At 46.0% G+C, this 14,603-nt stretch overlaps 1 protein-coding gene across 1 annotated transcript in view; it reads left to right on the top strand.

Moving 5' to 3' along the window:
• The window catches only part of plce1 (phospholipase C, epsilon 1), a 228,888-nt gene that overhangs the window by 155,938 nt on the left and 58,347 nt on the right, over positions 1 to 14,603 (top strand). Inside the window, 2 exon segments of the mRNA XM_084331001.1 lie at positions 6,495 to 6,639; positions 8,633 to 8,791. Coding sequence (XP_084187127.1) covers positions 6,495 to 6,639; positions 8,633 to 8,791 — 304 coding nt within the window.

The following is a 14,603-nucleotide window of genomic DNA, read 5'->3' as shown; positions in this document are numbered from 1 at the left end:
CACAGACAACAGGTCAGAGACTAGCTTCACCACCACAGACAACAGGTCAGAGACTAGCTTCACCACCACAGACAACAGGTCAGGGACTAGCTTCACCACCACAGACAACAGGTCAGAGACTAGCTTCACCACAGACAACAGGTCAGAGACTAGCTTCACCACAGACAACAGGTCAGAGACTAGCTTCACCACAGACAACAGGTCAGAGACTAGCTTCACCACCACAGACAACAGGTCAGAGACTAGCTTCACCACAGACAACAGGTCAGGGACTAGCTTCACCACAGACAACAGGTCAGAGACTAGCTTCACCACAGACAACAGGTCAGGGACTAGCTTCACCACAGACAGCAGGTCAGGGACTAGCTTCACCACCACAGACAACAGGTCAGAGACTAGCTTCACCACCACAGACAACAGGTCAGAGACTAGCTTCACCACAGACAACAGGTCAGGGACTAGCTTCACCACCACAGACAACAGGTCAGGGACTAGCTTCACCACAGACAACAGGTCAGAGACTAGCTTCACCACCACAGACAACAGGTCAGGGACTAGCTTCACCACAGACAACAGGTCAGAGACTAGCTTCACCACCACAGACAACAGGTCAGGGACTAGCTTCACCACAGACAGCAGGTCAGGGACTAGCTTCACCACCACAGACAACAGGTCAGAGACTAGCTTCACCACCACAGACAACAGGTCAGAGACTAGCTTCACCACAGACAACAGGTCAGGGACTAGCTTCACCACCACAGACAACAGGTCAGGGACTAGCTTCACCACAGACAACAGGTCAGAGACTAGCTTCACCACAGACAACAGGTCAGGGACTAGCTTCACCACAGACAACAGCTCAGAGACTAGCTTCACCACAGACAGCAGGTCAGAGACTAGCTTCACCACAGACAGCAGGTCAGAGACTAGCTTCACCACAGACAGCAGGTCAGGGACTAGCTTCACCACAGACAACAGGTCAGGGACTAGCTTCACCACCACCACAGACAACAGCTCAGGGACTAGCTTCACCACAGACAACAGCTCAGGGACTAGCTTCACCACAGACAACAGGTAGAATCTGTAATGCCGTCAAATAGCAGAGAGTCTAGAGTCTAGACAAAAGAGACCCATGGTATTGCACTTCTTTTTTGGTCTGATGTTCAAGTTTCAAGTTCAAGTTTGTTTTTATTTGTCACATATAAGGTACATGTACTTTACAGTGAAATGCTTGGTTCTGTATGAGCCCCTGAGAATGTGCTTCATACAGTAAAAAAGTAAGTAAAAGAGGAATAAGCAGGGAGCAGGTGGCACCTTATTTAGACCCCTTGCATATAGGAAGAGTGTAGGAGTCGACGATGCACTGATTTTTATGTTGCACCAAATGTATAGCCACCTTGAATCGTCTGCCAGCTCTGTTTTGGGTAATGTTCTTTGATTTTTCTAGTGCTTTCAATACAATCCAGCCACATATCCTAGCAAACAAAATGATCCAGTTTAAACTGCACAACTCAACCATCTCTTGGTGCACGAAATATCTTGTTCCTCGACCTCAGTTTGTCAGGCTGGATGACATAGTATCGGATGTCATCTGGACAAAAACAGGAGCCCCCCAGGGAACAGTTTTGGCGCCCTTCCTCTTTGTGCTCTATACTGCGGACTGCAGACACAGCGAGGCCATGTGCCATATCGTTAGCCTCATAGGATAACTGCCTAAGTCATTTTTCAAGACTTTCGGGAAAGAAGAAAAAACTAATTTTCCAGCAAATGTGTAAGAGTTTTTTATTTATATTTAGAAAATATGTATCACAAGGTGTATCAACAAGTTTGTACAAATACAAAAACATAACAACCATTGCATAACAGAGTATGGTGACTTAGGCTATTTTAAACAAAATAAGTCATGACATAGGCATTTTTTCCTCTTACATACTATTGTCATACAAACACTAGGCAGTTGTTTTACTTGCCTAAACATTACAAAAGTAGCACAGTTGTGGAAAACTTTAACATCCTGAACAGGTGGGTTAGATCTGTGGTCAGCCCAGCCGTGTTATCAGACCCAAGTAGGAACTTACAAGTGGGGCGGGAACTATTCTAGTCGCTGTGGTCCACTTGGTTGACCTAAGAAACATCCAAATGTAACTTTCTTAAACATAACTGTTTTTTAACTTGCCTAACCTTAACCAAAGTCCCACTCGGGTGCTGTGTTCACACAGACTATTGATGAGGGAGGTTGTCATAGTAGTGGTGGGCCACTCTTTATAGTACCGGCTTCATTGCCTGCAAATCGTTGAATTTCCTGAGAGTAATCGGTAATTGGGCAGGAAAGAGTCGTTCCCAGTGGAAAGTTTTTTGGGGATGCTGACTCGCTGAGGCAGTTCCTCCCAGTCAAACTCAAAATCCAACTTGTACCGAATTCTACCATCTCCTGAGTACTGGAGAGCCCGAAGGTCATGGACTGTGGGGTCGCCAACTTTTCTACCTGGTCGGATGTTGGTGACATAGGCCCCAGATAACTTCATGAAATCGTTGTGATATACCTGGGTGACCTTGTATGGCGATGGCCGCAAACGTGCAGTGTCAAAGATGACAATGTAATCACGTGGAGTGTAAATATCTTTAGTGGTACGCCGTTCGATGCATAAATGCATGGAGTCACACTCCATCTGTGTGTGCCCTGCAACCAAACATTTCTGGTCTATGGTGACACCATGCTTTATGGCCAGATCTAGGTATGCGTTTGCAATGGTACAACACCGATTTTGGTAGCCGTAGCCATTAGACGAGATTACGACTTTTTTGACGCTTGATTTGGCCTCTAGGAAAGTGTTTGAACTGCAGATGGGCAAACACCTCGCTGCCGAGGGAGCCCTCATGCTCCTCCCAGGGGTAACAACAACACCAGCCTACAAGCCACGGCAATGGGGGGGGGGGGGGGGTCTGCTGATGGAGACTCAGTGTTCAGGGTAACAGAGCGTGAGGTGGACCTTTAAAAAAGTGAATATCAGGAAGGCAGCAGGACCGGACGGCATCCCCGGCTGCGTCCTAAAAGTCTGTGCCGACCAACTGGCCCCAGTATTCACTGACATATTTAACCTGTCCTTAGAACAGGCTGTCATCCCCACCTGCCTGAAGAAGTCCACTATCATCCCTGTACCTAAAAAATCCAAGCCTGCTTGCCTCAACGACTACCGCCCTGTAGCTCTCACCTCCATAGCCATGAAGTGCTTTGAGAAGCTAGTAAAGGGCTACATCTGCTCCTCCCTCCCCATCAACCTGGACCCCCTGCAATTTGCATATCGCCCCAACAGGTCCACGGAGGACGCCATAGCCCATGTGCTGCACACAGCAGCATCACACCTGGACAAGAGGCAGGGGAACTATGTGAGAATGCTATTCATCGACTACAGCTCAGCATTCAATACCATAGTCCCCTCCAAACTCATAGCCAAGCTCAGGGACCTGGGCTTGAACTATGACTTCTGCCAGTGGGTCTTGGACTTCCTGACGGGCAGACCCCAGGTGGTGAGAGCAGGCAACTGCACCTCCTCATCCATCACCCTCAACATAGGGGCCCCCCAGGGCTGTGTTTTGAGTCCCCTCCTCTACTCCCTGTACACACATGACTGTGTGGCTCAGCGGAATAACAACACAATCATCAAATTTGCTGACGACACAGTAGTGGTGGGCCTGATCTCTGCAAACGACGAGAGGGCCTACCTGGAAGAGGTCAAGGTCCTGGCGGGATGGTGCCAGCAGAACAGCCTCTCCCTGAACGTCAGCAAAACAAAGGAGATGATTGTGGACTTTAGGAGGTCGGGGGTCAGGGACTACAGCCCCCTCAGCATCGACGGGGCACCGGTTGAGAGAGTGAACAGTTTTAAGTACCTCGGAGCCCACATATCCGAGGACTTGACATGGACCACACACATTGACAGTGTTGTGAAGAAGGCACGACAACGCCTCTACTTCCTCAGGCGCCTAAGGAAGTTCCAAGTCAGTCAGAAGATCCTTAAGAACTTCTACTCATGTACAATAGAGCATCCTGACTGGCAATATCACCTCCTGGTTTGGGAATAGCACCGCACAAGACCGAAGCAGACTACAGAGAGTGACACGTTCAGCTGAACGCACAATTGGAGGGGGGCTTCCCACCCTCCAGAACATTTACAACAAGCGGTGCAGGGGTAAGGCTAAGAGAATCATCAAGGACTCCAGCTACCCAAACAACTGCCTCTTTGAACTGCTGCGGTCAGGCAAGCGATACCGGAGTCTCATGGCAAGCACAGAAAGACTCAGAAGAAGCTTCTATCCCCAGGCCATCAGGCTGCTCAACGAACAATAAACACTATGCAACAACCATCAAATGCACACAGCACACACATCCACTTGCACACACTCACTTTAAACAAACAACACACTGCAGCACCCACTCTCCACACTTTAGAACACCTAAACACACTTTATATTTATTGGTAAAGGATTTGCACTACAACCCGTACACCTTACTGTAAATTGTACCTAAATTGTACCTCATCCCATTTCTGCTTTGCACTATATAGTATTGTATATTAGTACATTGCATAGTATATTGTATATTGTATGGTAACTAACTCAGTTACTTCTATTCTGCATCGAACATTGTACATATGTATATACTGAACACTGACTTCTATTTTTATTTCTATTTTTACATGCTATACTATTTTATTTCATACTTATTTTGTCTAGCACAGTCTCTGGAGCGTAACAATAAGAAGCATTTTGTATAAAAGTATTCTGTACTTCTGTATGACAACTATTAAAGAAACTTGAACTTGAAACAATACCCATCTTTGTTACCCAGGTTGAAGCAAGTGAAGTTGATGATGTTAAAGATGAAAACATTTCACATGTGATGAGCCTCTGAAGTCATGCCATGCTGTCTGTGTATAAATGCACAAGTCACATGAGTGAGTTAGGCAGAAAGGGATTTTTTAACATAACAAGTGTTCTGATTGGCTGAGGACACAGCCACTAAGCCAGGGTGGTGCAGCAGTGTGAGGAGAGTAGAGTTAGGCAAAAATATCAATTTGGCCAAAAAACTACTTACGTAGGCAGTTATCCTATGAGGCTAACGATATGCAAAAAATGTTGGACGACACAGCGCTGATCGGTCTTATCAATAAAGGCGATGACCAAGCCTATAAAAAGGAGATTGACTCATTTGTCGACTGGTGCGATGCCAACTTCTTGGAATTAAACATCGAAAAAACCAAGGAGTTGGTCATCAACTTCAGTAGGAAGAAGGTGAATGTCTCTCCTGTCATCATTAGGGGGCAGGAGGTTGAAATAGTCCAGTCTTATAAATATCTTGGCGTTCACCTGGACGGTAAGCTGGACTGGAAGCAGAACACAGATTCTGTGTTTAAAAAAGCCCAGTCTCGGCTCTTTCATCTGAGAAAACTTCGTTCTTTTGACATCAGCAGGTCACTTCTCTATGTATTTTACCAAGGTATCCTGGCTAGTGTCCTGTTCAATGCTGTTCTCTGCTGGGGGGGCAGCATCACTGTTTCGGACAAAAACCGTATAAATAAAATCATCAAAAAGGCTGGCTCAGTGAATGGCCTTCCTCCTGATTCCCTGGAGATCACCATAGTCAAGCGAACCAGGACTAAACTGAACACCATTTTATCTTTTGTAGGCCACCCTTTGTTTAGTATTTTCGATGCTCTGCGAAGCTCATTTAGTAACAGATTGCTGATGCCTCAATGCTTTACTGAGCGATTGAGAAGGTCCTTTGTACCTGCTGCGGTAAAAAAAATAGCATTGTGTTAAGAGGCTCTCCTATTGTGTTGTGTATCCTGTAGTGTATTGTATCATGTAACTGTGTCTTTCATGTTTGTATATGTGTATTCGCTCTGGTGGCAAACCATGTTTCCCCTCTGGGATTAAGAAATAAACCATACCATACCAATAACACTATACAATATACAATACAATATACAAACTAAAGTACAACCTAAGTACAATGAAGTAAAAATGCAGACAATGAGGTACAAAAAACGTTTTAAGGCAAGGTGCAAATGCAAATGAGGTATGAATGTAGTGCAAATGTCTTTAATAATTAGATAAATATAATGCAGTGTTAAAGTGAGTGTTAGGGTGAGTGTTTGTTTAAAGTGAGTGTGTGCATGTGGATGTGAGTGGGAAGCCCACCTCCAATTGTGCGTTCGGCTGATTGGGCCACTCTCTGCAGTCTGCTGCGGTCGTGTGCGGTGCTATTCCCAAACCAGGAGGTGATGTTACCAGTCAGGATGCTCTCTAGTTGGGTTGAAGTTTAGTGAGGTTGAAGTTTAGTGGGGAGGGATTGCTGACCGCACCTGATCTGGGGAAATATATACTATAATATACTATACAGTATAACAAGTTGCTGTATAGCTACAGTAATATATATTTATATTTATAATAGAATATGTTTAGCTAAAATATGTACACCTCTCTGCCCTTAGGCTGCTGCACTTTGTGGCACCCAATCACACGGCACAGGTGCTTCACAAGGGCCTATCAGAGCTGGTGAATGCAACCAGGAAGTTGAAGCGGTTTCCTGACCAGAGACTGCAGTGGCTCAGGAAGCAGTATGTCAATCTGTACCAGGTAAACAATATGTCAGTCTGTAAACAATATGTCACTGTATCAGGTAAACAATATGTCAATCTGTAAACAATATGTAACTGTATCAGGTAAACTAAATGTCTTTTTATCTGTTATTACCTTGTTACCTGTTAAAGTCAACGTACAGGGACAAGCTATCTGTACAAGCTGAACTGAAACCAGCTGAAGCCTACTTCCCCAGTGAAACACAAAGTAGCTTTCAGCTAGTTTCAGCTTGTCTCATCCAGGAGCTTGGCCCCATTGACTTTGCATTATTTTGTGGCTAACTAAGCGGAGCTGCGAGTATCCACCATAAAGAAAAGCATGGATTGTGCTGAGAAAGTGTCTGTATTATGTAGCATAGGTGTTACAAAGGGTCAGATTAAACCGAATATATTTATTGCTTGAGATCCCTTGTATAATATTTGTATATCGTTTGATATCCCTTGTATATTCTTTGTATATATACACGGAATATCCCTTTACCTGGGTACAAACCAGACCATAATATTCGCTCTCCTATTGGACAGCGACCCCTAGGCGCCAACGACCATACCCCCAATGGCAAGTTCAAAGGCAACACCAAGGCATGTCTTAACATGTCCAGGTTTGCGCAGTAATACGAGACAGAACTGAGGTTGGCACTAGATAATTCACCTTACGTATAAATACGGCGCAGGTGGAAACAGCAGCAATTTGTTCATTACTAGTAAAGCCTTCACCACGAGACAACGTGCAGTGAAGTGGGCAACTTTGCCTCTGAATAGAGCCTTGAGAACCGCGTGCGAATAGATTGCTAAAGTGTCAGAGTTTAACGCAGTACCGTTGAGTTCGACTTATTCTAATGTGAAGTAATAGTCTATAATTTATAGTGTATCGTGCGGCTACCGTTCTTCAGTGACCAGCATTACCACCGGTTCGTCGTGTATATAGCTAGTGCACTTATCCAGGCTGGGCGGCCTAAACTCGTGCCCCCACCCTAGGAGTCCTAGACGAGAACCGTTGGATATGTACACCGGAGAACCTACACCGGCGACTGCAGAACCTTTTCTGGTTGGATTATATTGCTTTGGTACCGTGACTGCTGGAGCAGAGAACCGTCTACCCCACTATCGTGTGGGATCTACCCCCCGTGAGGAGCATCCCTCGAGCCCGCCTCTAGGAAGAGGCTGGCTAGCTTTCATCCATGCTGTCGAGCATACTGGATTATAGCTGTTGCTTTGTCTACCGATCAAGGGAGTACTGCACTGGTTCCTGTATCTGGAACCTCGTTATTCCTCGTTGACCCAGACTTTGCACCCGAACATTCCTCTACCCTGCCGGCCTTACACCCGGAGGGAACCCCCCAGTGTCTCCAGCTGGTACTAGTGTGCCTTATGTAATTGCTATGCTACAGGTGGCGTCAGTTTAGACCCATCTTACTATTCTCATTGACTTACGCTCTTGACCTACTTTACGTGTGTTCTTCGCCTTACAAGCGCGAGTATAATTCTCAATCTGTAACCTAACGTTGCTTGCTCTGATAATAATAAATACCCTCCAAATAGAACTTTATGTGTCATTGCCGTATTCTTGTGTGGGTATTCACCATATATATTCATGTACTGTATGGCCAGTAATTAAAGTACATAACTAAGTAGTGGTTTAATATATCATACTCTCAATACAGTCAGGGAATTGTACCCCTCAGTTACAATAGGGGATGGTAGGAGGTTCCCCGCTTCGATTCCAGCTCCTCCCAGCAGCATGTCGGAAGTGTCTTTGAGCAAGACCCTTAACCTTAACAGCTCCCCATGAGATGGTTGCAACCGTCGCTGAGTGAGTGGGTGAATGTGAGGCATAAGTTGTAAAGCGCTTTGAATAAAAGCTCTATGTAAATGCAGTCCATTTAAAATGTTTACCATTTAATCTCTCTCTCTCTCTCTCTCTCTCTCTCTCTCTCTCTCTCTCTCTCTCTCTCTCTCTCTCTCTCTCTCTCTCTCTCTCTCTCTCTCAGGAGGACGGGCGCTACGAGGGACCCACTCTGGCTCACACCATCGAGCTGTTCGGCGGGCGCAGGTGGAACATCGGTGGAAGTGGCGGTGAGAAGACTGGTGCTCAGAAGAACAGTCCTCACGACAAAACCAAGAAGAAGAAGAAGAAAGTCCTCGTCAGGGTAACCACTCTAAAGTTCTCTAAACGTACCCGTCAGGGTAACCACTCTAAAGTTCTCTAAAAGCCCTTGTTAGGGTCACCACTCTAAAGTTCTCTAAATGTCCTCGTCAGGGTAACCACTCTAAAGTTCTCTAAAAGCCCTCATCAAGGTAACCACTCTAAAGTTCTCTAAACGTCCTCATCAAGGTAACCACTCTAAAGTTCTCTAAAAGCCCTCATCAGGGTAACCACTCTAAGGCCCTGTCCACACGATCACAGGTATTAATGACACAGAAGTTTTGAAAAAAATAAACCTCTGTCCACACAGGTGAATAACCGTGTATAACCGCATACTCACAGCGGCTGGAAAACCAGCAACCTATACATGTAGTACAATGCCAAAGCAGTAGGCGGCGATGTTGTTCAGACATGAAGGCCATTTCAACCAATCAGAAAAGGTTGAACGCTCACTACACTTCCTGCTTAAAAACAAAACAAAGCCGCCATCTTTAAATACCCTTGTGTTAGCCATTTAGCCAACGGAGCATATATTTTTCAGCAAAGAAAGAAAGTGCAATAAACAAACGGATACATTCACTGTGTGTTCTGCCTCTCATTTGTTGATGAAACAAAACTAACAGCAACACAATTGACCACCAAGAGCGGATAGTTTAGTCTCACAAAAAGATCTCCGGTGTTGTTAGCTACATGCTAATGTGAATGGCATTCTCTATGTATAGTATATAGCTTATGTAACTGAGGGGTTACAAAACCCTGACTGTATTAAAGATTGTGATAGATTAAACCACTACTACATATTATTATTATTATTACTTGCCAGACAGTACAGTTAATTATGGCAGACACTCAGAATAGACGGCACGGTGACAAGGAGATATCATTTACAGTATTTATTATTATGCAGAAGATACAACTGTCAATTACTGGGTCGCTCTTTTATGGCGAATGATATTAGAAAGTCAGAGAGTAGCAAAGTCAGTGGGAATGAATAATTCATAGGCTAGGTATACTAGACCAGACGCCGCCTGGCGTGGGATGGCAATATAGGGGGGCAAAATGAGGGTACAGCTGGAGACTGGTGATATCCTCCCAGAGTTGTAAGCTCCAGAGGAAGGAAGAATGTACGGATACTCAGGCTGTTCACTTGAAGAAAAAGGGGTTCTCATACGGATCCGGTCTTTATAATCCAAGTGCTCGGCAGCAAGGTAATAGCTGTAATCCAATGCCCGATAGCAATGATGATAACCAGCCAGCTTCGTCCACGAAGCTAGCCCGTGGTCGAATCTTCAGGGTAGTTAAATCCAAACGACAGTGGGTATTAACGATGCTCTTCTCCACGGTACTACGTTTCCACAATCACTATAATCCAACCAATAATGGTTCTACAATATCGCCGCGGTAGGTTCCAATGCGCACATGTCCAATAGTTCTGCTACTAGGCCCACCTCTTGTGCTGGCACTAATTACTTTAAGTCCACACACACTTGCTAAGGTTCACGCTAGTTACTAAACGAACGAACTGCTTGTTAATGCTACACACCGAACGAACTGCTGTAATACGATTCACACTAAATGACGACTCTTTACTTCACATTAAGTTAGGTCGAACTTGACTCTGCTATACGCTAGGTTCAACTACTGCTATTGCATTACTCCGGACGAACTTCACATTACTGCATTAGGTTGAACTTCACCGTTGTACTGATGAACGAACCAACCACTGTTTCACCGAACTGCTACTGTTCGCGCCTTCCACAATATATATACTTAGAGGGCTTTCTAGTGCGCAGCCGAAGCTCTTGTCTGGGATCAATGCGCTGGCCCCAGGCATGTCCCAACATGTCCAGACTCGTCTTTGAACTTGTCTCAGAGGCGCGATTCTAGGCGCCGCCGACGTCAAGGGCATTATCCAATGAGGAAAGCGAATAATGCTATGATTCAAACGAAGGCTTAAAGGGATATAGCTTATATATATAAATAATATACAAGTTATATAAAACAATAAAATGTAGATTCTCAATGTTAATCTGGCCCTTCAGAACAGCTTACATGCTAACGTAATAATGTAACGTTAACGCTAGTGTTACGTGCCCCCGTGGGGAGACGCAACACTAGGCCACAGACAAGATAGGTGAGGATGCAGTGACACAAAACACCGGAGACAGATTGTAAAATAACAATGTTTATTTTACAAATATGAGATCAGCAACACAGAGAGCAAAGAGGACCTACCAGTGAGCACCAAATAATATCAAAATAAAACAAAAGCCCCCCCCCCCCCCTTACAGGCGCGGACGCCCCAAAGTACAGGAGGTGGTGCTCACTCTAAGCTGGTGTCTTTAACAGTAGTTCTCCTACGTAAAAGATTAATTACAAGAACACAATCACCATAGGCTGGGTGACAAACAAATATACAAATGTTAACAGAAATGTGCAATAAACGAATGACCTAAATACAATACAATAAACCAGAGCTTCAGGTACCAGCTCTACACCAAATACACAACACTGACAATAATTCCTATATGCTAACAAACAATGAACCAGAGCTTTCACCAGCTCTCACACACAATGAGCTCACACAGAGATTTGACCAGCTCTCACACACAAAGGTAGCTTAAGAGCCTCAGCTCTATACCAAATACATCAAAGAGCTCTCCCACACAGAGGTAGCATAGTTACCACAACCAAACGAACCAGGGAGCCAACATACACTGAAACACAAAGGGTATTATGAAGGGAGTGGATGTTGATTGGGTGAACGAGTCTCAGCTGCCGCTGCACCGGGGTGAGTTGCTGATTGACCAGCTGCTGCTGCAACTGGGAACCTGAGAGTGGGATATGTAGACACAAGAGGGAGACAAGACAAAAACAAACAAAACATGCCTATATACACAACAGATTACATACATTACTCCCATATACATATACATAAGGACACAGTCCGTAACACTCCCCCCCATAAAGAGTCAGCCCATGGCTGGCGACAACACAACACCCAAGTACCCCATCAGTTTCCCCAAAGAACACACATAACACAAAACAAAACATCCACCACTGCCACCAACCAAACAGACCATCACCTTCCGCCTCTTCATACCTCTCTTGGTAGCATTTGACATGATCAGGGGTGCTGTTGACACAAAATGTCCAGGGGTACAGCAGACCCAACACCAACATCAAGATTTAAGACCGTGGTCTGAGAAGGCACCTCACAAAAAAAACAGAGGGATGGTTCATGGTTAAAATGCACAATGGCAGACTGCTGCCCTTTTCCTCCTCACAAAGTAAAATACATAATACAATGTGAGAAAGTCCACACAGCACAGCACAAAATGCAGCGTTACAATACGCTGAGCAGCAGAGAGACCCCCCTCAGAGACAGCACTAGCCTCCTGCAGCCACTTTACAAGCCTGCACACACAAGACAACAAACCCCTCACCTGAGGTTTGTTGTGAAGAGTCTCTCCCATCAGCTGCTTCAACAGCCTCAAAGGACCGCCTATTGACCGAATTTTATTCACCACCGAACTGACCACCTCTCTGCTTCCAGCTATCCCTGGAGCAGGATAACATGTGCCCAACCCAGCGTCTTCACTCTGGGCATCCACCAGCTTACCACAAGTCCTGGGTAACCGTGGTGCCTCAGAGGCTAGTGTTCCCCGTCGAATTGTCACCCTGTCACTCGTCACAACTACAGGTTGTGGAGCACGGGTGATCGCACACACTGGCACATCTGGGAGAAACGGAGCAAACACATCAGGGCACAAAACATTAGGGTGATCCAAAACACATGGCATAACTCTGCCACCAGCGATGTCATTACCTAATAGGAAAGTGACACCTCCCACTGGTAACGATGGGCGCACGCCCACCTTGAACACCCCCTTTGCCAACCCGCAGGTTAAATGTATCTGATGGAGGGGCACCGACACAAAGCCCATGCCGATCCCCTGCACCAACACACTAGAGCCAGTCGATGACTCATCACAAAATGATAACATGTCTGCTATGATGAATGACTGTGCTGCCCCAGTGTCCCGCAGTATGCGTACTGGACGCTGGTCCAACTCACTACCACTGAGCGAGACCAACCCGTCCGACATAAACGGATCGTAACTGGGACCTGGGATGTCACACACTGTCTGGACCAAACCAACCGCTTTAGGTCGTCCATCTGTCTGAGACTGCTCCTTGCGTCTCAGAACAACACAGTCACTTATTACATGGCCCACTTGATGACAATAAAAACACTCCCGCTCCTCCTTGTAGCGGGGAGATACTGAGCGGGGCGGACTAGTCTGTCCAACATAGCCACTGCGGCGGATCTGCGGCGGACTAACATGTGACCTAGCTGGAGTGTGAGCAGAGGGGTAAAATGTCCTACTCTCATGTCGGAGAGTACCAAAAGTTTGCCTATGGGTCAGCACAAACTCGTCAGAGAGCACTGCAGCCTGAGCCAACGTACCCACTTTTTGCTCATTCAAATATGTAGCCAAACGGTCAGACAGATTACCCTTAAACTCCTCCAGTAACATTAATTCAGACAGAGAATCAAAATCAGCTACATCACAAGCCCTGCACCACCGATGAAATAGGGATTCTTTCTCCCGAGCAAACTCCACAAAAGTACTGCCAGGTAACTTTTTGTGAGTTCTAAACTTTTGCCTGTACGCCTCTGGCACTAACTCATAGGCTCTAAGCACCGCCGTCTTGATCAAGTCATACGACAAACTATCAGTCAGAGGGAGGGCAGACAGAATTTCCTGGGCTTTTCCCGTTAGCTTACATTGCAGTAAGAGAGCCCAGACCTCTTTAGGCCACTTTAAAGACGTAGCCACCCGCTCAAAAGCATTAAAATAGGAGTCTACCTCCGCCTCACGAAATTGAGGTACTAAAGAAATAAGCCTACCTACATCATAAGCCCCCACAGCCGTGGAAGAGGGTTGAGCAGGACTCCCAGCCTTAGCAGCGTCGAGCTCCAGTTGCTTCAACTTAACCTCCTTCTCAGCATCCACCCGGCGGTTGTCAGCGTCCAGCTGGCGGGTTGAGACCTCAGCCTCCAGCTCCATTTTTCTAATAGCTAACCGATGTCTATATTCACTCTCCCTCTCCTCCTTCCTCTCCTCAAATTGCAACCGTGCTAAACTCAATTTAAGATTGTCCTCCTCAGCACCCCCACTAGGGACAGATGCTGCACGCCCGTGCACTGGAGACGTGACACCCGAAAGGGGAGGCTTATCCTCTACCCCGTCTTTAACCGGGTCCACCACCGGAGGATCCTCGCCCTCCTCGTCTGTGTTTAGAGGGGAAGAAACAAAAGACGCTCCCTCACCGACACCGAGCACCTTGTTCCACACCAATATGCGCACCACCTCTTCTCTCAGGTCAGCCTTTGCCAAACTTTTAGAAAGGGCGACCTGAAAATGCGAGGCGATGGCAAACAAGTCTTCCCTCCTACATTGATCCAAACGATCAACCGAGGGATCACCCAGGAACACCTCCACCCCAAAAGACGACATCCCTACCCAGACCAGTGCACACACACACCAAAAACACACCAATAAACTACCACCCAAAACCAAAACCAAGCAACGTGCCCACCGCACACCAACACCAAATGTCTGTCGCCCAACTACCGAGCCCCCATTTATGTTACGTGCCCCATTTATAATACGTGTTGTATTATAATGAATGGATGCAAACGTTATTTAACACATTGCAGAATGGGTACAATACAATATGGCTCAATACAAACAATTGTTAAGGGGATGCAGTCTGGACTGGGTTCCTTATAACAATAACTTGACAAC

This window comes from Notolepis coatsorum (assembly GCF_963971535.1).
Source record: "Notolepis coatsorum genome assembly, chromosome: 15".
NCBI lineage: Eukaryota > Metazoa > Chordata > Actinopteri > Aulopiformes > Paralepididae > Notolepis > Notolepis coatsorum.
Note: the sequence above shows the minus strand (reverse complement) of the source record. Positions and strands in the feature narration are given on the sequence as shown.